This window comes from Dermacentor albipictus, chromosome 3 (genome assembly GCF_038994185.2).
Source record: "Dermacentor albipictus isolate Rhodes 1998 colony chromosome 3, USDA_Dalb.pri_finalv2, whole genome shotgun sequence".
In the NCBI taxonomy this organism is placed as follows: Eukaryota; Metazoa; Arthropoda; class Arachnida; order Ixodida; family Ixodidae; genus Dermacentor; species Dermacentor albipictus.
Window position 1 is genome coordinate 123,160,689 of NC_091823.1, and position 27,854 is coordinate 123,188,542.

Genomic DNA, 27,854 nt, shown 5'->3' on the forward strand with positions numbered 1-27,854 from the left:
AATGTCGACATGTGTACTTGTTTATTTTTATCGTGGGACCGCTTTTCAGTGTCTAACAAATGTGTCGCTCAGAGTCCAGGAGACCGGTTCACGCAAGGGGCCACGTTTCTAGCAGAAAGCTCGCCCTTGTGTATAGCGTTCTCCGCCAGCGTTTCTCAGTAAACATTACGGTTATATAAGCTGCAGTTCCTGGGAAGCGTCAAAAGCAGCGAGGGATTTTTGAATGCTAGCGCGTTCCACTATTAAAGGCGAAGCTGGAGCGCCCTCCAGATTTTTACCGCGATCATCAAATTTTTTAAAACACGTAAGTTGAAAGTCACACTGACGAGACTGGCGTGTGGGGTAACCCCCGTGAACTTACATACACATGAACCGATATAACCTGACTATCTCTCCGTTTAGTCATAACTCCAATGAAGTTGAAAGACTATCCCTACTTGCTGTTCTATCATCGTTTCTCTTAACTGACGGAAGTAACTGCAAATCTCACCGCGACACTTTGCTTTCCCTTGAACTCTCCTGTCTAGATTCCTTTCGCAGCTGTAGTAATAAGTCACAAAAGAGTCTAACAGCTGCTCAAAGCCAGCAATACCACCTGGGACTCTTGCACATGTATTTTTGCTTTTGAACAGTCCAGAAGGGCAGACATCATTACAAATGATTTCCTTAGTCGACGCAAAAGCTCGGGGCTCGAGTGCAGTCAAACCAAAAGGCTGCCACAAACACAATATACGAAGACATTCATTGCCATATGCATTAATGTTCGTAAGCTTCCAATCGGCAACCTTGAACAGATACCGCCGTGGCCTGTTTCTGTTTCCGAAGAAAGCGCACAATGAGATACTTATCAACACTGCTGATCGCATCTTAAAGTAACAGAGAATGTCATTTTTATGTAAATTTGATTCAAAATATTATTTCAAGAAACAAAGAAATACGGGAAAATGTCTTTGCAGTTCTTCACGTTCACGCCTTTATTTTTTATTTTTCAGTTGACGCTGCAGTGGCCTCTTCACGTATATCGCTCCAAAGCTCAATCACCGGTGATATTTCTTCTACCTTCTTTATCGCTTCTTCCATGCGCCACAGCTGTTCCTGTGAAAAGTACCTCTTCCACCCACCCACTTTGGCTTCTCTTACGAAGCAGTACTTCTTGCTGTCTCCGTTGTGTCCATCTTTGCAATTCTCGTCAAGGCGCCGCAGCATCTTCTCGATGCCAGGATTTGGGTTTGTGGTGAGGTCCAAGACCATCGTCTCTTTCATGTGATCTGCCGAGCACCGTTCAAGCAACTCATTAAGCATCCGATTGTCCTTTTCCAAATCTGCTGCATAGCTGTCGCCCAAGAAGCGCGCAAGCTTCAGAACAGTGCCTCGGATGTCTTTCGTCAAGTTCTCATATGTCACGAGAAACACGTTGGGTATGTCCTTAAGCTCATATCCGGACACCACGTGATCGAAGTAGTTCCCGTAACCTGCGACATCCTCGCTCAGGAAAGCATCGAAGAACTGGTCGAATGTGCCATCTTGGAAGCGGTAGGCGCTGAGACTGGTCACCATGTGGTAGAATGACACGCACACGTCCCACGGGTTCCGCGTCACGTAGATGTACTTTGCCTCGCTGCTCATGAACTCATTTCTCAAAGGATAATGCGATGAGATCACACGCAGTGGCAGGCTTGGTCTCAAGTCGTCAGGGTGTGACAGCCCCAGATATACCATGTTTTGTGTGAACTCATCGTAACTTGTGATGGGTTGACCTTTCTTTAGAATAAGCTGCACAATATAAAGGACCCAGTGCGTTCCGCTTTTGGGAAATGAAAGCAGGACTAGATCGCCTTCCCGTGCGCGAAACTCCAACGCTCCTTTAAGGATTTCAGGGTTGCAGTGCGGGTCTCTTGGGACACCATCAATGTTTTGAGTGAATGGCTTCATTGTCGACATGAGGTTGATTTGCACGCTGTGGCTGCAAAAAATGAACAAGGTTATTATGTTTATTACGACACTTTACGTAACAACACTGGCTTTATCTCATGCCCTTACGCCATCAAGTTTATATTATGCGCTGCAGCATTTTTTCAAGAATCTCCACTGACCTGTTTCCTTCACCTTCATGAATTTGTGTCGGCAAATAGTAGTTCACGTGAAGTGCACCAAAAGACAATATATTTCACAAATTTCACTGGAACTGTGACGATGACAAGCTGTCACAAGCAAGCTAAGGAAGATTTATGAACGAGGAAAATTTCACCCGCTCGACTGTAGTATGATGACACAAGGGAAACCCATAAGGGTTTGGCAGAACGAAAGCTCATCAGGCGAAGGAAAATGCGTCCTGCTCCGGGCATAAAACTTCGAACCAGTGCCGAACCAGGGCGGTCGCTCTATTTTCCGACCCAATCGTCATGTTAGGGTTGTGCTTGGTAACTCAGAGGTAGCTTAGCTCAGAGGCCTGAATAGCCTATGGCGCAGTAAAACCTTCTACAGGCATGCTCGATCGTATTTCGGTGATCTGCTGTTTACGTTCGCAGCGCGTGTGCCCCCTCAAGAATTACTACCAAACTGGATATCCTTAATGGATGCGTGCAATAATTGTTGCCTGCATTTAGAATTAAAGGGTTAAGAGTTGCCCTCAACGTTTGTATTTTTTTCCTTTTTTTCTTTAGTTTTAGTCCCATCTACTAAAGGAGAAAAAGCTTCAGAAGTTAAGATAGATGGTAGAGCCCCACCTAATAGATGTTGGTTCGTAGTTGAATCTCCAGACGTAGTCACCGACTCAAAGACAGCCTACAGAAGCTTCCGCAGGGGGGTAATCTCCTCCGCGACCCGAGCCATTCTAGCCAAGCACAAGCCTCCGGGAAGAGCCATAGAGCTCATGTGGGTCCCGGCTCACTCGCAGGTAGCAGGCAACATCATCGCCGACTACCATGCCCGAGAAATGTCAATCCGGGCCGAGCACGAGCCGGAAGAGCTACCGCACCCGGTTACCAGCTTTCGCGACATTACCCGGATGTACCGAGAAGAAAGGTGCAGGCTGCCAGAACCGCACCCCAAACTCACCAGGCAACAACAGACGATCCTGCGTCGAGCGCAGGCGGGATCGCTTGCGCATCCCGTACTGATGAACCGCATGTACCCTGCGGAATACGATATGCTCTGTCCTTTTTGCAGAAGAGAAAAGGGCACCCTGCCGCACGTCTTGGCAGAGTGCACAGAACTCAAGACCCCCCCTCCTCCCCTTCCCACCAACACCCCCAATCCCCAACCCCTTGAGCGATGGGAGACCTTGTTATCCAGCCCCGCCCTACCGATTCAGCTCGCACTGACGGACAGGGGCCAGGAGCTGCTGGAAACATATGGGTCCCGTAACTAGGGAACCACCCCGTCTGGTGCCTGCGTGCACCACCGATTTATTTCGGGCCCAGTGAATGTTGCTTCATCATCATCCAGACAAGGGCGAGTTTTTCTTCAACTACCATACTTTCTTTAGGGGAAACCTGTATAGGCTTCTGTTATAGTCTTTTGTAACATAAGGATAGACGCCAACTTCCGTTTCATGAGCTGTCTTAATTCGCCAGACGGCATAAGGGTTCTTACAGTCCATGTGAACCTGCTAAAAATCAGCTACAACGAGATGGCTGATATTGCTGCACAAAGGCATGTTATGGTACACTGAATGGCAAAAATAACGCAAATATAAGGGAAGAAAACCCTCATCATCAAAAATATTACAGGTCAATTTAAGCATGTACATTTTTGCTTTTTTTCTACTTCTCTGCGAGGAAAGCTACAAATAAAATAGAGGACCCGTGCCACTATCTGTATTGAGGACTGAAAGCAGTCCAAAATAATTAATGGGGGGACAAACGCAAGTGATAATTTAGTACAAAAGCGAGTTAGTAAAACAAATTTGTAGGATAAATATTGAGAGTTCAATGAATAAAGAGGATGAATGCTGGCGAAGTTAATCAAGTTTATTGCACTCGAAGAATTAGAATGAGCGCTTGCGCGTCACTCAAACTAACGACCCCTCCCCCCCTCGCTGGCCGAAAGGCCGAATCTGCGTTAGGAATCTGCCAAAATCCTGAACTCCGTCCGAGAAAGTTTATTGGTACATCAGGCATGCAAGAGGAAAGGAAAAATAACTACGAAAGAAAACAATAATATGTGTAGAATGAGTAAAGTGGTCCAGGTCGGTGTACGAGAAGAAGACGTTGTCCATGGACCATCGGTTGAGGGAAGGGAAGAAAAAAATTGGCATTGAAGACAGGTGACCTGAAACGACTAAGGTGAAAAGCAGAAAAACACACTGAAATATATTGTGAGTGAAAATAGGAGGAAAAAAAAGGCTGGAGTGAAAGTGCAGCCACTCCGCCCGGCCGTACCCCCCGGATGGTGCTGCACCTTTGACTTGAGCAAGAGGTACGACCGGCTGAACGTCACAAAATATGACGCGGAGAGAAATCCAGCTGCGCCATAAGAAAGAGGTGAGGTCGGAAAAGTGAAAGAGATATTGCATAGGAGAGAAATTAGAAGAACCCTCTTCCGTTTATCTCTAGATGGTGTCTTGTGCAAGTCAGGAGTGATTTATACAGATGTGTCATCTTCTAGAAGTCATGCGATGGAGTATCTTAACGTGCAGTCATAGAAATAATGGTCTGTGGAGTCGCAAGGGTTTCGCAAGCGCATGTGTTCGAAGATCAAAGTTGAAAAAGGTGATAGTAAAATGTGAGTCTACCATGTGATATTATGAGATGCATGAGTGGTAGAGGAGGTGGAAATAACGATGGGATGGAATACACACTGTTTGCATATAGATAAAAATGTGTGTAAGAATGGTCCCTCGTTCAAGTTCTGTGCCAATTTATGTGTTAACTGAAGTATAAGCGGGAACGAAATGAATTCAAAGATTATAAGCACGTACGGGTAATATCCGTGTAAGCAGCTGTTCAAGCAGCTGCATCATCATTCTTGTTGTCAGTGACAACACGGTATACAGCTATGAAATAAATAAACAGGCCGTGTGGCCGACATTTCAATAAGAATTAGTTCGACGGAGTCTACTCGTGGATTGGTTGTAGTAAGTTGCGACAACGCTATTGAAGTAGGCTGACCGGCAGTATAAGCATGTAAACGTATCATGCCTGCTTTCCTTTGGACGCATAGAAGACTCTCCAGTAGTGCAGCAGTGTCGGCTGCCTAGGAACTTGTTGCTTGTGTAACCAAGACCGACACTAAGCACGGAATCGGCGCTGCTGTTCGGACTCGGTGTTTCGGTCTTACTGTCGTGTTAGCCGCTTTGAATTCTCAGCGAATAAACCTCTTTTCATTGGTGGAGGTGATGGGCACCTTCAAACCATCCAACTTGGCACTTCAATGCCGCACGCTACCATCAACCATGCCCGACGACGCTCTGAGCAGGTGCCTTCTGGATTGGGCATGTACGCCGATTGGGCATGTACGCCGATTGGGCATGTACGCGGATGACAACGATGTAGAGGACTGAATCTCGTAATGCGGGAAGGTGCGCGCAACACGCATGGGACATGCCAAAAGACTGAACAACATGATTTTATACCTCGAGGGCTTGATAGCCCTCGAACCATGAGGCGGATTTCCAGACGTGGTACGCATTTAAGACCTATTTTGTGGACCTGTCTGGCAGAACTGCTGTTCGCAATTGTGTGCAGAGCAGTGTTTGCTGCAGCGAGCGCAGCAATCGGGTGGACCATTCACGATCTACATCGAACTTTCTGTACTTGCTCAAGACAGTGAGTACGACCGTGTTGGAGTAATAAAGAATCACCAATGTTATGGAGGAAATTGAGGACGGTGTGCGTAATGTGCTGCTTGAAAAGAGTCCGCGCACAACAGCAGAGTCACTCTGTGCCAAAGTTGCAATGTGGTGCTCAGTCAGCAATATTTAAGAGGAAGCTTTAGCTCAGGTGCCGCTATCTAAACACATGTAAAAGGAGAAATCGCTTATCTCGGCAGCCACAGCACCAAATTCAAAGAGGTTTGTTGCATATAAATGAAAAACTTAAGATCTAGTGACTTTCTGTTTCGAATTCTTGAGTTAGGTCGCAAATTTTTACTAAAAATTGGCAAAAATGGAAACCTCTGTGAACGAAACTATCAAGTTTACAACTCTAACTCAACAACTAAAAATGATTATACAATTCTGTGAATTGCATCTAATAGCACGTCTAAAGCGGACAGAATTAATATGTTACACATTAATATAAATAAGCTTAGTAATAGGGACATACAACTTTTGCAAAAGCCTTGTAACCAATGTAACAAATTCACATAAAATGTAAAATGGCATAGTGCATTTGTCCGTTTTGAATGATCTAATGGATGCCGTTTACAGAACCGCGATATCAGCTCTTGATGCAGAGCTATGAATTTGTAAACTCCGTGCTCCTATATTCTTCAAACGGTCAAATATTTAAAAATTGTTGTAAGAAAATTCAAGCCCTAAATTGCAATTACGCTTCCAACAGTCACTAGAATGTAACTTTCTCTTTTAAATGCAACACATTTTAATAAAATCGGTCTAAGGGTTATCTCATAAAAACGCGTTTGCGTTTTGCGTGTATTTGAATAGGCCGCGTAGGAGTTGGGCCCGAGCTAAAGCTTCCTCTTAACCCATCGCCCTTCTCCATACCACGAACATACTGCTGGAGTGGCTGCCGCTTCTAATCAATGAAAGCTTCTCGAACGGATCACTGGGTCATCGTCGCAAATGACCATATTACGCGATAAAGCGAAACCACTGCCTTCACTGGAGCTAAAGAACGCGACGTTGCTTAGTTCCTCCTTCGTCGTTTTATCCTGCGTCACGGTCCACCCCAGGAACTGCTCATTGATCGCGGGCGTGTCTTCTTGCCCGAGGCCTTTGAGGCAATCCTCGGTAAGTGCAACGTTGTTCGTTGGATAACTACTGTGTACCAGTCTCAAAAGGATGTTGCCTCTGACCACACAAGCTGGGACCCCATTCCGCCCTTTGTCGCCTACGCATACAGCACTGCTATTCAGGGAACTACTGGTATTTTGACCTCCTCCCTGCAGTGCTGTCACTATCGCACACTATTCCCGCAATTCTTACGTACGGGTCGGTCATATCTGAGGACGTGCCCGTTTCTGCAGCTGCGAAGCATTCTGAGGAGTGCCGTGAACTCGCACGGGCCTTCAACTGACCAGGAGTGGCCAGAATAGCAACCGCGCCAAGATCAGAGCGCCCATTTTCCTTCTTTGCGGCCTTGCGTGGCTGTCAGTCTCTCTTCGAAACTACTACCCAATATGAAGGTCCTAACCACATCGTTGAGTGCACAACTGTGAACTACGTAACTGAAACCGTGATGCCCTCTTAGGACCTGCGCAGTCGCCGATGAGACATCGTACATCTGAGTCGCCTCAAGACGTACTACGACCCGCCCATCATGGCAAGCTCTTAGGTCACAAGGACGTCTTCTTCGTCCACAGGGGTAATTGTAGCCAAGACGACGAACGCTGGATGATCAGAATCAAGGGTGGTAATGCGGGCTTGTTGGTAAATCTTTGCCGAAGGTAGTTAAGCGCAGGGAGACAGGAGGACAGAAGAAGGTAAATTAGACGCATAGGTTCACAATGCCTGTGCGTCTAATGCGTCTTCCTTTGCCCTAGTGTTTCCCTGTACTTAATTACTGTTGGTGTACTTGATAATAGCCACCAGCGCGAGTCATAGGACAGCCGCTTATGCTCGGTGTTCAGGTTTTACGGTTGCGTGCGACACTCTAAATTCCCAGTCAATAAACATCCTCACACTCTAACGAACGCGTAATAGCCAGATATTGTTACAGTGCCGCGAAGAAGAGAATGATAATGGCTCCAAAGACAACGAAAATTCAAGACAGCCTGAATTGGGCGTTCTCCCGTCACCGCTAGCGTTTTGCATCTTCCTAATAGTATCTCCTGAATACCTTTATAAGCGTAAGAGTATGGTATATTTTAAAAAAATCTACAATAAAAAACGCAGGTTTGGGGATTGACAAACGTAGTTAGGGAAGTGAGGTGTAATCATGTGGAATATGTAAGAGGTGTGAAATGGAAGGGTGTTGTTCGGTTGGGGCTTCCCGTCTAGGCATCTATGGGCAATTGTACGGTTGAAGCTTGGTATGTTTGGGTCCCGTAATATGTAATTGATAGTGATGGCGGAAGTGCGAACTGTGCTTTAATTGATACGATCTGACTCATTGTGTATAGGTAATGTGCACGTATCATCATATAATGAACCTATGCGTGCACTTCTGGAAGCTCCTGTGATAGAAGTAGTGTACGCTGGGTAGATGTAGTTGTCGATGTAAGTTGTGAGGCGGGATATATGGACCACCAAATAGGCGAAGCGCGTATGATGGAAGGGAGTAAAACCTGGTGGTATAATTGTGTTACCTTTGTTGTAGAGACGGAATAATGAAGTATGAAAAGGCGTCAGTAGAAGTGATGTCGTGAGCTCGGCTATTGTGCAGAACGAAGACAGTAAAAGAATGGCGCACCTGTAAGAAATGTGCTGCGGTTACGCGTACGCTACAAAACTAAGGTGCAGCCATGTTGTGACACACGCAACGTTTTCACCTAAGGGATGCGTCCGAGTACGTCCATTTGAATTTGTGCCAGCAATTTGAATGATTAACTTTTCGCTGAGTGTTCTCCCACTAGACGGCGAGGAACGTACTTCATAAGCAACTGCTGTCTGTTTCTTGAAAATCTTTCAGTCTTTTGGAAAATAACCCTTGAAAGCCGTTTGTTTCAAAATGCAACAAAATTGTGTTTTCATATTGATTTCAAAATCTTACTGCGGTGAGGAAGCACTCTGAATAATGCACGCACATTGTAGACGCAAATATTTGACGCGGGAGCCTTGCAGTCACTTACCGTGATAGCTGGACTGAAAGAGCGATATGCGAAAATGCGGGAAGCTAGAAAGGTAAAATCTCATGCACGCTACAGCGCCGAATATAGGGAAACAAAACTGGTGTGCTGCGGATATGGACGGTTGTTGCACCTACTGCTAGTGCAATTTCTTTACCGTGCCTCGTTTTCTCCCTCTATCTAACAGCACGTGGCTCTGCGACGTGCAGCTGTTGCCTCAGGGACGTTTTAGTCAGACACCCCTACCTACAAAGCTCAGCCGCTTGGCAATCTTCCACAGCAGTGGAAATTTTTGAAGCGCACATTAGCTAAGGTTGGAGGAGGCAACAGAAAGATTAACGAGAGCTTAAATAAATTTAACTTTGCTTTTATCATCCTGATTCTTCTCATGGGTCACGTGGGACGGCGTAGGGCAAGGCTGCGAATAAATTCTCACCAAATGGGTTGCATTACGGCTCACTCAAATCGCGGTAACACAAGAACAGCTATATGTGATAGGGTTACAAAATCAAGGCACTACCAATGGCACGTAGTACTTGCACACTGCGAAAATTCGGCAGCGCCCATCTCCCGATGACTGTCGACGGTAATGTGTGTAGCATTGAATCAATATAGTGACACAAGGTATCGCCACCGTCGAAACGCGTTATGCAGCAGGCGTGTAATGGCAGCGGGACTCCTCTCTCGCGCTTCGCTAAGAAACCTCGGAGCATTCTAGCGGCGCCAACATGCATGAGATGCCGGCACGTGAGAACGTTGAGAAATGCGTCAAGCCTGCTTAACATGATGCGATTATCATCGCACTGGAAGTTCGATTTCGCTCCCATGCAACGGCAATCGCAATTTCAGGCCTTAATTTTCACTCTTCCCTCTGCTTCTGCGACCAAGCGGCTGGTGGCACGTCAGAGATCCGCGGGAGCTATTTCAGGATTTGTTTTGTCGAATCGCTTCAGTCGCTCATCACAACGTCTGTAGATAATAAAGGAAATATCAGACATCCACTCGTTCATAGCAATTGCTGCGAAGGAAACCCATACGGTTTCCTCGACAGAAGAGCCTCAGAGTTTCTTCTCTCCACCTTGCGGGTTTCCGCAGAACTACTACGTCAAACACAACGTCTGCAGATACTATATTTTTATCTATAAATGTTGCTTCAACAAGCCTTTAACATGCAAGTAACTGAGTGGCGTCGTGGATTGAGCAAGCGGTACGTATCGTCAGCACGGGCACGCGAGCAATTGGCAGATAAAATCTCGCAGTCCAGATTTGTTTCTGTTATTTTTATTCGTTTGTCACAATACGTTGCTGATCAATCGATGCTTTTTTCTTACGTTGGCTTCGGTTGTTGATAGTACGTATTTTCCCGTGACTTTCCGTTGTTCACACCCACTGCGAGTTATAAATAGTGCAAGGTGTCCCTCACGCGAAAACGTGGCCTTCGGATGTCGTCCCAATTTTCTGGTGTGTTGCGTACAAGCCACTTAATATACACGAAAACGCCACAGCTGTAGCGCGGTATGCATTTACATGGACAGAGCAATTTAAATAATACGCAACTACAGTCAGATACTGTGTCCAGGGAATGTGAGATAGCAGCATAATACCTAGCGTTTCAACATCTCGCTACGTGCACCACCATTTTGTTGGATGTAGTCTGTCAGCTTTGGCTTTCACGCGTATTTTTCGCGGTGAATAATTTCATTCCAAGGATGTGTTACTTCCTCTGTGCCACGCGACTGATTAAGCTCGAAAAGTTATCATGGAAACTATATATAAAAATAAATGTTTCTACAATTGCACATTTAACGCTTTGATTGGAAGTAAACAACATCCACAAAATTTGCTTTCCAAGCGTTAATGCGCGATGATCATATTGTTACGGTGAAGGGGACGAAGAAGTTGATTTGGACTAGACGAAGACGAAGTTTGGCAGTTGCCTGAACGCCATATACGCCAGTTGTAAATATATGTTATTTTACACTCGTGGGCCTGCTTTCTTCATGCAACATTTTGGTGGAAGGTGCGGGGTACAATCACGGAACTTCGCACCGGACGTCATCTACCTGCCGCCACAATGGCAAATCAACCGACACAAGCGTCAACGCCTCAGCAGCCCGTGACAACGGTCATCCTCACTCATTCGCGGGACCCAGGGACATTTTGTGGCACGGACAACGCCGACGTCGAGGACTGGCTTACGATGTACGAACGAGCGTGCGACAACAACAGTTGGGATCCAGCAATGATGCCAGAAAACGTGACATTTTACCTAAGAGGAACTGCGAGACCTGTTTGGCAGACCTGTCGGTCGTCAGCTGGCGGCAAAAAAAGAACTTGCGTGTCACGCTGAAACGTCCACATAATCCTATGTCGTCTACGTACAGGATGTGCTGGCCCTCTGTCGAAAGGCTGATAACATGACCGAGGCAGACAAGATTGGTCACATATCGAAAGGTATCGCAGACGCTGCCTTCAATCTCCTGATGTGCAAGGATTGTGCCACTGTGGATGCAATTATAAAAGAGTGCCGGCGCTTCGAACAAGCGAAGGGCCGCCGCGTCGCTCAAACTTTCGACCGATTGCCCAATACCGCCGCGACATCTTCTTATGAAGACTCCCCGCGCTTCGTTCAGCCCACAGGACCGGAAGAAATCACGCGCATCGTTCGCCGTGAGCTTGAGGCCATGGCTCCGGCTCCAGTTCGTTCTGACTGTCGGGAAAGCGTGCCCGCTATCTCTCTCATACAAGCGGTAGTTCGGGAGGAAATAGCAAGTTTTGGCATTCCATCTCTCGGTTCGGTCCGCCATACAGACACCTACCAGATTTCTCCGGCCGCTCGCTCCCAGACGCAAAGCTTTCCGCCCCCTTGTCGCAACCCAGCTGACTGGCGCACAGCGGATGATAAACCTATCTGTTTTAATTGTTCCGGTATTGGACACATCGCCCGTCATTGCCGCAACCATTGGTCGTCGCCTCCTCGGTGGTCGTCTCCGAGTCGCTACCGCCAAGTACCAGACAATCGTACTTTCTCGCCCTATACGCCGACTAGGAACATCAACGTCGACAGTGCTCCACCAAGATCCAGCCGCTCCCCGTCTCCACAAGGTCGTAGGTGTCGTTCGCCTCTCGTTCACCGCTCTTCGTCCCCTTCTGCAACCAGTAGCTTCGCTTCGGGAAACTAGGCGGTGCAGCTCCCGGAGGTGAAGCTGCAATTCCGACCCGGCCCACAAATCCTCTATTGACCCTGCCTACATGTGGAAACCTACTGGACATTGAAGTTGATGGTGTTCCTGTTAGATCTCTCATTGACACAGGAGCGCAGCTTTCAGTTATGAGCGCTGCTCTCCGCCGAAGGCTCAAAAAGGTTCTGACACCCGCCGTACCGTGCACTGTGGGAGTCGCCGATGGGAGTACTTCACTTGTCCTTGAAATGTACACAGCACGTGTGACCATTGGGGGCCATTATACCGTTGTTCTATTTATCGTCCTTGAACACTGTCCACACGACCTAATTCTCGGCCTCGACTTCCTTTCGAAACACTCTGCCCAAATTGACTTCTCCGCAGGTGTTGTACAGTTAGACCTGCCGCTTCCTGCCGACGCAACAAGTTGTGCTTCGCACCGCTTATGTTTTGCTGAGTTTGCAAGGCTGTCTCGACAGGCGGCTACAAATGTCCTCCTGAAGCCCTGTCCTCCCGTACCTGATGGCGAGTACGTCGCGTCGCCGCTTACTGACGTCGTTTTGTCGCGCAATATTGCCCTACCGAGCACCTTAATCGGGATCCGCGAAAACGGCGCTCGCGTGCCCATCCTTAATTTTGGATTTTCGTCGCCTGTGCTGCCACACGGTATCGCCATAGCGCATATCACTGCTTTGGAAGAATTTGAGATTTCTGCTTTGACTTCTGAGTCCTTCGTCAGTACCAACGCACCTTTGTCACCCATTCCTCCTACTCGACGCCTGCGAACGATGTTTCTAAGATGATCGCCCCTGACCTTCCTTCCGAGCAGGCAACAGCTCTTTGTCACCTCCTGTCATCTTTTCGGGACATATTTGATTTGGACGACCGTCCACTTGGCCAGGCATCTGTTGTCACGCATCGTATCCACACCGGTGGCGCCAGCCCCATTCATAGGCGGCCATATCGTGTCTCCGCAACAGAAAGGGCCATCATACAGAAAGAAGTAGACAGGATGAAGGACAAAGACATCATTGAACCTTCCAGTAGCCCGTGGGCATCACCGGTTGTCTTATTAAAGAAAAAAGACAACTCGGGGCGCTTCTGCGTTGACTACCATCACCTCAACAGGATAACAAAGAAGGATGTTTATCTTCTGCCGCGCATTGATGATGCTCTTGACTGCCTACACGGATCCCAATACGTTTCATCAATCGGCCTCCGCTCCGGCTATTGGCAGATTAGCATCGATGAGATGGACCGCGAAAAAACCGCCTTCATCACACTGGGCGGTCTGTACCAATTTAAAGTCGTGCCGTTTGGATTATGCAATGCGCCAGCTACATTCGAGCGCATGATGGACTCTCTCTTGCACGGCTTGAAGTCGTCTACATGCCTCTGTTACCTCGACGATGTGATTGTGTTTTCGCCGAACTTTGAAAGCCACCTGCGGCGCCTCACAACCATACTCTCCGTGTTTCGCAGGGCTGGCCTTCAGCTAAACTCCCCCAAGTGCCATTTCGGTCGCCGTGAAATTAACATGCTCGGCCATCTCGTAAACGCCGCCGGAATCCAACCTGATCCAAAGAAAGTTCACGCCATGCGAAATTTTCCTGTACGTTGTTCAACAAACGATGTCCGTAGTTTTCCGGGCTTATGCTCCTATTTCCGGCGATTTGTGAAAAATTTTGCCGACATCGCTCACCCTCTCACTGACCTTCTTAAGAAAAACGTCTCTTTCTCTTGGGGACCACTGCAGGAGAAAGTCTTTTCTACCCTGATTGAGCGGCTTACAACTTCCCCAATTCTGTCACACTTTGACCCTTCTGCGCCCACCGAAGTACGAACTGACGCGAGTGGGGATGGCATCGGCGCTGTCCTCGCTCAGCGTCAACAGGGCCAAGACCGTGTCATCGCTTACGCTAGCCGCCTTCTTTCCATGCCCGAGCGAAATTACTCCATTACTGAGAGAGAATGCCTCGCGCTCGTATGGCCGGTCGCGAAATTCCGGCTGTACTTTTTCGGTCGGAGCTTCTGCGTCGTAACCGATCATCACGCCCTCTGCTGGCTCTCCTCTTTGAAGGACCCAACTGGACGACTTGCACGTTGGGCATTGCGTCTACAGGAATATACATATTCTATTATGTATAAGTCAGGGCGCCTGCATAAAGACGCTGACTGCCTGTCCCGCAATCCCGTGGATCAACCGGACGATACCGATGCAGACTCGGACATCAGTATTCTATCCATCGCCGGCTTCCTCCATATTGGCGACGAGCAGCGCAAAGATCCTGTTATTCGAACACTTATGGAACGCCTAAGTTCCTCGTCCAATGACCCGTCCCTCCGGATATTCACCTTGCGCGATGGAACTTTTTACCGTCGTAGCGTTTGTCCTGACAGCCCGGAGCTCCTCCTAGTCGTTCCCAAGCACCATCGACTAGCCGTGCTCCAGCAACTTCACGACGCTCCTACTGCTGGACATCTGGCCATCACTCGTACTTACGACCGCCTGCGGCGCCGCTTCTTCTTGCCCGGCATTTATCGCTCTGTCCGCCATTATGTCCCTTCTTGGGACCTGTGTCAGCGCCGGAAGACGCCTGCTACGCCTCCCGCTGGTTTCCTTCAACCAATTGATATCCACACATGGATGGATGGATGGAAACAACTTTATTCTGAATCCGGCAAATTTGACGACCCGGGCTCAGGTCTCCCATGAGGGGACTTAAGCCTGTTTCACATGATGCGATTTTCGTCGCACCGGAAGTGCGATTTCCGTCGTTTGCGATGAAAATCGCAGTCGCAGTGCCGACCCCCCGATTTTCGGCTGCGACCAACCGGTTGGTCGCACAGTCGCACCGTCGCACCGATCGCTGCGATTTTCCGTCGAAATTGCGCGGAGAGCTGCCAAAGGAGCTATTTCGCTGGTTTGTTTTGGAAAATGGCGTCCCGATCGACAAGTGCAATAGAGACGTGGATCGTCGAATTCGGTACGTACGCGAAGGGAGAATAAAAAAACTTGTACCGCAGATTGCATTCTCCGATTTCTATGCGTTTGTTGACACTCTGCACAGCAAATGAAGTGCATTTTCACGTTTGCTTCGTACGCCTTTGCGAGTTGTCAGTGCTAGGAGGTGTTCGATCCCCAGCAGACGACGAGGTCGCTACAATGTTTTGAGTAGCATGCAAAAATCGCGCTTACGGAGCAGCTTGAATTATTTCAACCTCGGCAAGGGCAAATGACAAGACAGCAAAGTACCCGAAGTTTCAACGTTGCGCTGAACGCGGTACCGTTCAGTTGCATTTTCTTGTCGGTTTTCAAGCACGAATTTCCCGATGCATCTTGAAAGCTTATCTTGCCTCTTATTAAATCTGACAGAGCAAAAGTGTAGGCTATCGTAATGAATTTGCTACGATAGCATTAAATCCGTGGCTTGAATAAAATATTACATGCACGTTTAGTTGCACCTCTTCTCTGGAGAATTTTTTTTCTTGCACAGAAACCAATAAACATTGACTATGTTGCGGACTTTGTATCCTTACTGCATCTGTATGAACACTTGCTCTGCAAGGTAACTAACTGCACAGCTAGTAGATTAAGTAAATACAGTGACAACGTACCCTCCTGCACAATTATGTAGAACTCGTGCAACAATGCGAAAAGCAGGCAAACGCCCTGTTCTTGTGTGGATAAAACAGTATAAAACGACACGCTGAAGAAAAGTAAATCCAAACTGTGCAGTGAAGTCAGCCAGTACAAGCAGTTCTTGCACGTTCACAGCTGATCAAGTGTGCAGAAATATTCATGCCTTAAATGTTTCTAGTAAGCTTCTAATAAGTTTGTGATCACATATATTAGTGTGTAAACCCATATAACGATATCCGCTGCGATTACTATCTTTATAAGTAATGAAATACCATGCTACTTGCAAGAACATATATCACCTGAGGATTTTAGAACAAATTTCTGCATTTCAACTATGCACAATATGTGGTTTATTCAATAAAAGAACACAAACTGGGCTTTTTTTCAATGACAAACTTATTCCAAACTTTACTTACATAGAGGCAAGAAAAAAAATTATAGACAGAAATATTGTTCTTCAATTTGTTCACCTGCCACTGTGGCTATAGCATTCTGCTGCTAACACAAGGCGAGGGATTGATTTGCCAGCCATGGAAGTCGCATTTCGATGGGAGTCATAGGTGCGAAAAAAAGCTCTTGCACTTAGATTTAGTTCATCACCTTTTATTGAACCCTTACACTTCAAAATGCTATTGCACGGGGGGCATGCTTATGCGAAATCTAACACCAATAGAAAGCAAAGCGCAGAATTGTAAAACAACCATCTTTCGTGATAATTCAAGTGTGTAAATATTCATTGCATCAATATATATTGTTCAACAGCACTGCACAAGTAAGCATGATCAGGTATAGCAAGTACTCTGTCAAGAAGCTGGTTCTACAGATGTATAAATATCAAGGCATGAATGCTCATACTACGTCGCACACATAGCACAAAGAAAACCTTTTTCAAGAGTTGTCCCTTCTGGCAGATATGAGTGGGCCATAAGCAGCAGAAACTTTATTGCAGGACATTGTGTAATACCGCTTATGAAAAAATGAACAGAGTGAAGAGGCTTTTAACCCTTTATTGACGAGTGTTGCCTACAGGCAACACACCAAAAAAGAATTTTTTTCTTGTCGAGTTTAAGTATCGAGTACGAAGTTTCTAGCTAAATGTCTTCGGCCAACACTGAATGACAAGCAGCAAGCGTCATTTGTTGGTTTAGAGCAGGAACACTGGACGAGGAAGAAGAAGTTTGGCACGCGACTCACTGTCTTGTGCAAGCAAGTTCAGAGGAGACAGGCCAATGCAACGTATGCAGCTGCATTGGTGTCGCACATCTGATGTAAAGCAAATGAAATGGGCACCTCTGGTTCACATATGATAAGAGCTGTCTATACAAATTGAAAATAAAGCTAGGTGGCTTCAATGGGGTGAAGCCCACTTCCAGTTTCCTGCCTGGGGTTTTCCCTCTACTGCTGAAAAATTTCTGCAAAATATTTTTTTCTTTTTGTTGATTATGCTTACTCTTGACGTGTTTTGCATATTTAGATAGAACAATAAACATGTTTTCTCGGTATTTATATGTCTCGTCATTAAAGGGTTAACAGCAGTACCTCATGCTGCTCTAATAAGAGGAACGATGTGCAAAAACATTTCTGGTAGAACACTTAAACTAACTTTCTGAAAGACAGAAAATTCCAGGTGAGAGTTGGAGGTACGTTTAGCCCACACACACCAACAACACGGGCATACTACAAGAAACACTACAGCCTATGGTGTATTACAGTCTGTGGGAAAGCTATCTTATACAGAAATAAAAAATGATGCAACAAGCCCTCGACAACACTGCAGACTTTCTTGGCTAGTCTGGCCTCTCGCTTTCTGATAAGTCAGCTCATATCGACATCAGAAAAAAAGAAAGACTAGAATCAAGAACTACCCCAGATTGCACATTGTGATCCACATAGCTGGACAAATATGCCCGCAAGTCAACATCCACAAATCCTCGGCTAGTGTAAGCCCATGACGGCAGAGCCAGCATGTGGGTGAAACACTTATGCAATGCCTGGACGCAACTTCCACACCTGGTGAAAAGAATAATCTCGAAATAACGGGGGTAGGCGAGCGGATACTATAGAAAATCGCAGATGCTGTGCTTGTGTCCAAGGTATGGTACGGTATGAATTACCAACAGCACACAAAAAAGACAACTCATCGAATACAGGCATCGGGTAGTAATAACAGGTCTTTCCAACTGTACCATGCTTGAAGACCTCTATGAGAAAGAGCTAACGAACAAGCACCTAGACAGAGTAGAGTCGCAGCCTGCAGCACAAATTCTTTGTCTCAAGAGCTCAGAACCTCATCGCAAGATACTATGCCAGCTAGCATATGAGATGCAAAGACTACTACCCCTCCCTTCAGAAACACAACTTCGGGAGTACCTGAACTTGAAACACAACAGGCCCATACCATGGAATATGGGGGCAAAGAATTAGGCCAGGAGACTATATGCAACTGCCAAACACACAGAAGAGGTTGCTAGTCATGAAGATACAAGCAAACATAAGGCACATATAGTACACTGATCTGGCAATAGCAGTGCAACAGTAGTATGACACTACATAAAACTAAACCCCATATAAGTGAGTACCATTTTAGGTCATCCTACACCTAGAAAAGCTGAACGGAAAGCAATCAAAGCAGCACTTGTAATGCAGATTACACCCTGCACAACACCCTGCATGGATTCACCAGAAACTGTCTGGGCCTGCACATCACACAAGATTGTCAGGAAAATCAGGAGATTAACACGCGACTTGCCAGCACATGGCCAGAAATTAAATTACAGGATACATAGCTATGCAGATATTCCAGGACACAAGCGGGCTTATAAGCCTGACATAATAACTGAAAACTAGATGAGTTTGTGTGTATTCATTATTAACTAAAGTGCAACAGATAGACAACACACAAGAACGAAGCGCTCTGTGTGTTCACTTCGTTCCTGTCCATCGCATTTCTGTTGCAGTATAGTTAATGAATTCATAAGGCTACACAGGAGAAGAATGATACCTCTGCCCAAGGGCCCGATCTCGCATCCAAATCCACAAGTGTGCACACATACACACACAAATGTTGCAAGAGTGCATAGCATGAAGCAGTATCAACAGGATGACACTAGATATGGATGAGGACTAACTTTCAACTGAGGTTCATTTGTAAAAATGTGGCGAGTTGTAAAAGGGCGATGAGCAAAACGAGAACAAGGTGAAAGCAGGAGCCAACGTTTCGACAAGTGGACTTGTCCTCTTCGAAGTCCACGTGTGGAAACGTTGGCTCCTACTTTCACCTTGTTATCATGTTGTTCATCGTCTTGAATTTCCATCTCCTGCCTTCCCCGAGTTTTCCCCAGAAAAAGAAAGACATCATTGAAGGATAGATAAAAATTGGTGCTTGATGCAGCCAAACATAAATAAATATGCTACAGAAAGAAAATAGAGAAAAATTCCAAGTGCAGGAAAAAATAATTACAATTGCCAATCCTGCATGCCAGCACCTTTCAAGAAACACTGTTGTTATTCCAATAGACAGACTGACAGTTTGCTTATGCAATGCAAGCACATTCTTCCAGTTCCATGCCATTGGGGAAAAAATGAGTTTCCTGGAAGGTAGCCACTTGCACACTTGGTGATCACTGTTTTTTTTCTCTGGACTTGTGTATCTATATGTATTTTCCCCCTTTCCTGCTTTTATGTTTGGTTTCATCAAGCACTAGTCTTTATCAGGTTTTATTGCTGTACTACTTTGTGGTAACCTTTATAGATCACTGCATTTTCACAATAAACCTTTTAATTAGAAGTTAGCATACCCTGTTCTTACTGCTTCACACTGTAAATTCTTGCTACATTGGCCAAATAAAAGATTTTATAAGGTATCATGAGGGCTATTAAAGTGACTTGCTGCAGTCTAAAAAAGAAACGAATAGCCTGGCTGCAAATGGCACCAAAGAACACATAGGACAAACAAGAAAACCGTGATGATCTAACAATCAAAAGTTTAATGTACACACCGAGTAAATGCTCGCTGACAAGCAATAGACTGAACATACACAAAAAGGAGAAGCAAAAATTCATGTGCATTTCCTGACGGGAAATGCATCCATTTCTAACGGAGGCCGTGATGACAAGATTAACCCAGCATTTTTACATCTACAGCTTCCGTAATTTCTCTAGGCAGCCGATCTACACAGAATGCTAGCTTCTTCCTCTACGATGCACGCTCAGATGTGGAGAGTGCATTGTAGAGGAAGAAGCTAGCATTCTGTGGAGATCGGCTGCCTAGAGAAATTATGGATGCTGTAGATGCAAATACACTGGGAGAATCTTGTGTCAGCATGGCCGCTGTTACACTTTCAGAGATGGATGAGTTTCCTGTTGGGATCTGTATGGACACGCATCAGATCTTGCTTCTGCTTTTTGTGTAAATTCGATTTATTGCTTGTCGACCAGCATTTACTCGGCGTGGTCAATAAACTTTCATTTGTTAGTACACCTCATGAGATCTTGGTATCTAGCAGAAAGGTGTTCATTCTTTTTAGAGTGAAGCTGTATATGCCTAGGCGAAACACTCATGGTCCGATCACAAGAACCCTAGCGTAGGGGTATGAGCCATTGTTTCGGGGGTTGTGAGCCATTGTTCATCTTACATGAGGGACGGAGACATTTCTTGTTGGGTAGACATAGAAATGCTTATGCATTTAACACATAAACATTTATCTACGCATTATTCCAAGGAAGGGACACAGAGTGGGACGGGGTTAAGACAAGATCATGATGTCATAATTATCTTGCAGCAAAGGTGTGGCGGGCCATTGGCTACACCGATAGTGACGTCATTTCTCTCTAGCAGCAGAGCGCGCGTGCAGAAGTCTCTCTCAGACTTCCCTATAGGTTCAAAAATGTGTCCCTGTATTTAATTAAATGAAATGTGCAGCCCCGGTGTGTCACTTGGTAACTACAGTGCATAACTGAGTCATAAACATTATGATTAACGCATTACAAAACACAAATGCGTAACATAATTCAGAAAGACTTCGACGGACCACCTGGATTAACACAATGAACCGCTGCTCATTGCACTTTCGAAGATGGTGATCTTGCAAAGTGCAATGTGCGGCATTCCAAATAAACAATGTGATAAACCCAAGCCAAACATGTGCATAACCTCATTAAGAAACACAGACATAACCAATAATATAGAAAGACTTGAATAAGCCATTGGAATTAACCCAGTGATAAAAACCGGGACTGCACATTTCAGCTTCGCTGGTTCACCGTCTGTACAGGGTGCATGCGCAGTAACTTTTTCTGTTATTGTTTGTTAAGTATTGTATAATGTTGTGCCAATAAAACACGTTGGGCTAGTTGGTGCAATGTAGTGGTACTGCTTTTTTTGCTGGTTCTTTTTCTTAATGTTGTGCCCTTCTTCCTTTTGTAACAACTTTTTTATTCCCCCTTGCATAATACTCCAACCTTGCAGCCTGCGAGGTATATAAATAAATAAGTACATAAGCACGCCATTCATTCATCTGCATACACCTCGCACCATTCCTTGCTCAACAAACGTCACTGTGTTGATGTCTCGCAGCGTGCATCTACATTAACTGCCGTTTGCGTTTCGGTATGGTTTGTGAACAGTGTAATGCATGAAGATTACATGACATGCATTAAGGTTGTGACCTATGCGGTGCATAAGCAAACCTTGCAAAAGATGACAAGTTGGATTGTATATATATAATTAATATATAATAATATATATATAATATAATATATAATGTAATTGTATATATCGCAGTTACTTCAACAGCATGTAATTGACCACTTGACAAAAACTTCCCTTCGCAAAGATTCCAACACGTACACTGAATCTGCAGTTTTCTTTTTTGCTTATTAATGCAGTCGTTACTGCATGGCCACATTGTAGATTTGAAAACAAAGTGAAATAAATTTGTTTGTTGCAATATAACAATATGTGTAGATCACTGCGATTGTAACCCCAGAACTTAATACAAACATGCACACTATAGGACGCAGACAAATGTTCAGGACAAATTTCAGAATGTTTGCATCCTGATACTTATGAAAGTGAACGGTTTCATTCCATGGCTGTCAATGAGAGGGAGAGAGAAAGCTTAATTGTGTTCATGGAACAAAAACGCATTGATAAGCTTAGACATATAGTCATTGCTTAACACTTTCGAAATGAATAATTATAGCTTGCTATCGACATTGAAGCAGCCATTCGACAGCAAGAAAAGGAATCAGTTTTTCCAGCTCTGAACATTGAATTGCAGGAAATGCAAGCAGGCATAAAATTCTGCCAATATAATGTTTAGGAATACCAAATTGGAATAAACATTGAGGCTTGCAATTGTACTTTCTCTGGCTGAGCAATCGAGTTTGAAATGACTCCCATAAGCATGTTGTAACAATGTTGATCTAATACAGGTTAAATGCATGACTAGCTTAAGAAATTTGGATGATTGCTATAAATTATAGTGAAGAAACTATAATATCTAATAACATTAATAATATAATAATAATATTTATTTCCACAAAACAGGCTAACCGTGAGAGGCGTGCGAGGCTGAGCAGAAAGCTGAAAAATTCTACGGCAAGTGCGCCTGCCGTGGGCCTACGATCCTGCATTATGAATAGCGCGTATTGATATGGTCTTCTTGTTAGAAGTTCCGAGTATACTACCAGCGCGAGACACGAGACAACAAAGTGGACGAGAAGCGTGTCTTTTAGAATGCTATGTTACAACGTACAGGTTTCTACAAAAGTGACGGTAACTGCTCGAAACATTTGATGCGTCGGCTTTTGCGCCTTTAGAAATATTGAGCGGGGGCTCCCATATATATATTCGCAGCGCAAGCACGGCGATGGACGAACCAGGCTAGCGCTAGTTGAATTTCACAACACAATTTTCATTCCACGTCGTAATCACACAGATCGTTTGAGGCTTCGTTCAGGGGCACACGCGGGTGTTCGGGTTGGTGCTTCTTGTTGCGTTTGGCGTAAGAATATGGCTAGGAGCAGGCACCACATATGCGCAATGACAGGCAATATACACGCATCATTTCTCTAGACGCTGACGCCGAGCACGGGTAGCGCGAGGATCTTGTTGGGCTGACACGACAACTTCGTGGCAGCCGAATTCCGAATACTGCATATACGGTGAGGGTAGCTATATGAACTTGTCGATAGGTCATCTTGCAGATTGTTGTAGCACAGGCAGAACGAAACGGTCATAGAAGGTAGATAAGACAGCACACATCGCTGAACCACCTGCGAACAGCTGTTTACGTGCGCGATGTCGCACTGAACTACAGAAACCGCCGTCGCGCACCCCAAGACAAATCTTAACTAACGTTTTTAAATGAGTAAACGTACATATTATTTGCTTATAATCAAGAGAAGTCAATAATATTATAGTGTAAACGTTTTATTCACTACAATAAAATAATTATGCAGCGTGTGCCACGAAACCTGGCACTAAGCAACCCTGGGCGTCGCACCAGTCGCATTGTTAAAATCGCAATCATGTGAAATGAGCCCTCTAAAAATCGCATTGCGACGCGTGCGACAGCACCGATTTTCGTCGTTGCAGTCGCATCATGTGAAACAGGCTTTAGAGGCCTTGCCTCGTCGCCGCCTCTCGGGCTCTTGTGTCCACTCTTGTGTCTTGAGGTTGGAGCTGCGCAGAGCTGCGGCCCACTTCGACGCAAGAGCCTCCGGAGCTACTGCCATTGTAGCTGATGTAGCCCGACACTCCCACAACATGTGTGACAGCGTCGCTCTATTTTCCTGATATAATTTGCAAAGAGCAGTCGGGTATTGCGCGGGGAAAATGTGCTGCAATCGCACCGGACTGGGGAATGTGTGTGTTTGCAATTGTCGCCAGATGACTGCCTCGAGACGTTTCAGCATGGGGTGAGGTGGGGGCAGCAACCGCCTGCCTAGCTGGTAGTGCTTGGTGATGTCATTGTACCTGACCAGGCGTTCTCGAGTGTTTTGAGCCAGCAGTTCCGAACTCGAAGAGGCGGTCTCCGATTCTGCGCGGCGGGTCAGTTCTCGCGCAGAGTGGTGTGCTAGCTCGTTCAAGTTAATGAGGCCATCATCGGTGGGGGTGGCGACATGCGCTGGAAACCATATGATGGCGGTGTTATCGAAGTGCTGTCGACCAGCTTTCCTTAGAATCTGGAGAGCTTCGGAGCAAATGCGCCCCCGCGCGTAGTTGCGAACTGCGGATTGTGAGTCGCTAAATACTACCTCGCAGAGGGGGTCGGTAAGCGCAAGCGCAATCGCTACCTCTTCTGCTGTTTCGGGGTATTTCGTTGCGACACTACACGCGTGCGTAAGCCGGGAGCTAACGTCTACGACTACCGCCGTGAACCGGTGTTCTCGTGTGTATTCTGCGGCGTCTACAAAGCGCGTAGTCCTCTTTCCACCCAAGGAGCGCAGCAGTGCCTTGGCACGGGCCTGGCGTCGGCCCCAATTTAATTCGGGGTGCATGTTTCGAGGTATAGGGGCGACAATCAGCGTGTCGCTGAGGTCAGGTGGAATGACTTGTTGCTGACCGTGTTGGACGTGGTAGTTGAAGCCGAGTTTCTGCAGGATGTACCGGCCCGTGGCTGTCAGAGACATGCGTTCGAGTTGAGAGGTTCTTTGCGCATCCACGATTTCCTCAAGCGTGCTGTATACCCTCAGCTGTAGCAGACGAGCAGTGCTTGTGGACTCCGGTAGGCCAAGGGCGATCTTGTAAGTCTTGCGTATAAGGGTGTTGTTTCTCCCTTTCAGTGACATTCCAGTTGTGGAAGGCAGCCACATAAGTGATGTGACTGATTGCGAAAGAGTGTATGAGGCGCATGACACTGTCCTCCTTCATGCCTGTGTGCTTGTTTGTAATGCGTTTGATTAGGCGGGTAGCCGCTGTAACGTTGCCCCGCAGAGCCGTTCATTCGTGTGGGCCTAGAGCTCCTTGGCCCCTTTCCAATTTCTAGCAAAGGCAACAAATGGATTGCTGTAGCAACCGAATATGCCACGAGATATGCATCGCACGAGCGCTACCAACCAGCTGCGCTAGAGATGCCTCCGACTTCTTACTATACGACATCATGCTGCACCACGGCGCCCCTCGCCAGTTGCTGATGGATCGCGGCCGCTACTTTTTATGCGAAGCATCCTCGCCGCACAACCACGCTCTTCCTTGCTGCGCCGCGCGCGGCCGCGTAGCTACCACATGACGTCATAACAGCTGCTAAAGCGGAGGCTCAACTCGTGCACTCGCTTGCGGCCGCTTAGCTGCATAGCTGGGTCTCAGCTCGTGCGCTCGCCTGCGGTCGCACAGATGGTACTGTGGCCTAACTCCCGCTCCTCCCGCTATACCAGGTTACGAATACCGCTATACCAGCGGTATAGCGGTATTGGTAGCGGTAGAGCGTATTTATTGGTTTGAAAATAAAGGAATCAGCAGATTGGATTGGAAAAACTTTAATTAAAGTCCTGCAGGACGCACGTCAGCGCGCAGTGGGCGTCTCCCACGCAGGGACCGACAGGGAATACCTGGAGGCCGCTGCGCGAGCCTGCTGGACGGCCCATTGCTGGTCTTGTAGGAGCGGGCTTCTTAGGGTCTTCTCCCACTTGTCGGAGGTAGAGTCGGGTGGAGCGTTTCTGCACTCCCAGAGCACGTGTGCGAGTGTCGCCGTGACCCCGCACGAGGGGCACGCATCGTCTGGGTAGGCGTCCGGGTAGATTATGTGTAAGGTGGCCGGGTTTGGATAGGTATCCGTCTGTAATAAGCGTAGCGTTAGCGCCTGCGGCCTGTTTATTTTGGGGTGCGGGGGCGGAAAGAGACCTCTTCCCAAGTAAAAGTGTTTGATTATTTCATTGTAGGTTATTGGGGCATCCCTGTTCGCCTCCAACTCATCGAGACGTAGTTGCCCGGGGGTGACGGCGCGGTCGGTAAGCGCGCGCGCAGCGTCGTGGGCTGTCTCGTTGAGGTTGGGCGGCGCGCCCGGAATCCGACCCAGGTGGGCGGGAAACCAGATGACGGTGTGGTGTTTGAGGGTGCTTGGATCAGCGCCGCGGAGGATGCGTAACGCCTTCATGGAGACGACTCCTCTCTCGAACGCTTTGATGGCTAGTCTCGAGTCGCTGAATATTGTCGTTCGCTTATCGTGGAGCATTGCCAGGGCTATGGCCACTTGCTCCGCCACCTCGGGATCACGTGTGCGTACCGTGGTGGAGTTTAAAGTCCGTTGCGAGGACGAGGCCGCTACCGTGGCGAAGGCTCGGTTGCATCGGTAGGCGGCGGCGTCCACGAAAGCGACGTCGTCCGCTTTCTTGTTTACTCGTTTGAGGAACGTGGGGGCCGGGCTTGGCGCCTGCCTCGATTGTGTTCCGGATGGACGTTTCGCGGAATGGGTGCGATCGTGATCAGGTCGCGCAGCTCGCGGGGAACCGCCGTAAGCTCCGGTGGATCCTGGGTGTTCAGTGGGAAGTACCCGAGCTCGCGCAAGATGTGACGGCCGGTCTTCGTCATCGTCAGTCGTATCATCTGCGCTCTCTCCTGAGCCTCAGCGATCTCTTCGAGGGTATTGTGCACTCCGAGTTCGAGGAGTCGATACGTCGGCGTCGTGATCGGGAGCCCAAGGGCCCGCTTCACTACCTTTCGGATTAATGTATTGAGCTTGTCACGCTCCGATTGTTTCCACTTATGCATTGCTGCGACGTAGGTGAAGTGACATAGGATGAACGCGTGTACGAGACGCAGCAGATTGTCTTCTTTGAGGCCGTGGTGACGGTTGGCCACCATGCGTACAAGTCGTATTGCGTTCTCCGTCTTAAAACCTTAAACCTTAAAAAGTCGGCGTTAATGATTAATGCTAGGAACACAAATATTGCTAATTACAATTATCAAATAATATGGTCATACGCTTGAACGAGTGAATCAACATAGAGATATAGGAGTAACATTTACATCAAACCTATGATGAAATACCCATATACATGTTAGTCTCCAAAACTTCCAAATCACTGCGGTGCCTGACATACACCGTGCACAGTGCTGCTCCCAATGTAAAGAGCCTCGCATACAAATCTCTCGTAAGTCTTGTAATAGAATACACAAAAAATAGTATGAAACACTTACACAGCAATCAACTGCCTCAAGCATGAAAAAATTCAATGCCTTGCCTCAAGATTTATAATTATTAAATACTGCCACATCCACTCTTCAACCCACCGGTGCGAACAGGCTCATCTCTGACCCTTAAAGCAAGGATTAGATATGAGAGATTGAAATTCCTTTACCTTGTTATCCACAACTACACTAGGATAAACAAATCACAGTATTTCAATATCAAAACTAAGGAAACATCCGGACATCGCCACAGTAAATTTATTCCATTATCAGTTCTAAGAAATGACTGGTTTGTGTTCAATTATTTTCCCCGCACTTACAAAGATTTGAACAGTCTCCCACACTCCGCTGTTTCATATACCACATTGATCGAAAACCTTCATAATATTGAAAATACTTTGTTTGCTACTGAGACCGAGCAGTATGAATGTATTGCCTGTGTGAACTGACATTTCTTAGCCTTTACCATGTACCGTTGTTTTGCTTTGTGTCAAGAGATTGTACTCATCAACGTCCGTGCGTACATTTATATTCAGTTGAATTTGTGCCCATCTTTACATTTCGTACTGTGTATTATGTTCAAATTTGTCCTCTCGCACTCCGGTTATAGTCCCTCTGGGACTGACAGTATAAAAAAAATGAGGTACAAGGCATTACACTTTTCTCGTGACAGGGGTAGGGAGTTCGCCAAAGAACGCGTACGTATTAAAAATTAAGTGTCTGCAGATGTCCTGGATCGCGGTATAAATTACCTTTTCAAAGACACAGTGCAAAATGCATTTTGCTTTGAAAATCAATCCTTACCTTTCATAATTTCCGGCGGGAAACGCTTCGCGGTAACCGTCTATGCCGAAGTGCGTCGCTCTTGCTTTTCGCTGTGTGCCAGCCTGCATGCATAGGTACTACGTTCCAGCTGGCGGATGCAGTTTCGCCCTGGCTGAGCGAAAAACGCTGCCCCTACGTTCTTTATTTATTAGTTCTATAC

At 46.6% G+C, this 27,854-nt stretch overlaps 2 protein-coding genes across 3 annotated transcripts in view; one reads left to right on the top strand and one right to left on the bottom strand.

The window, feature by feature from the left end:
* LOC135909454 (probable cytochrome P450 49a1) overlaps positions 1 to 27,854 on the top strand; it is a 215,017-nt gene that overhangs the window by 98,672 nt on the left and 88,491 nt on the right. The gene's annotated exons all lie outside the window — the stretch shown is intronic.
* On the bottom strand, positions 901 to 27,749 carry LOC135909471 (sulfotransferase 1B1-like). The gene is made up of 2 exons (XM_065441465.1): positions 27,674 to 27,749; positions 901 to 1,963 (listed from the first exon to the last, which is right to left on the bottom strand). Exon 2 carries the CDS (start codon positions 1,939 to 1,941, stop codon positions 982 to 984), a length of 960 nt encoding a protein of 319 aa, XP_065297537.1. The 5' UTR covers positions 1,942 to 1,963; positions 27,674 to 27,749; the 3' UTR covers positions 901 to 981.

Bases quoted from the DNA above. Each gene is read 5' to 3' on its own strand.
- LOC135909471 (XM_065441465.1), bottom strand. From the start codon at position 1,941: ATGTCGACAATGAAGCCATTCACTCAAAACATTGATGGTGTCCCAAGA.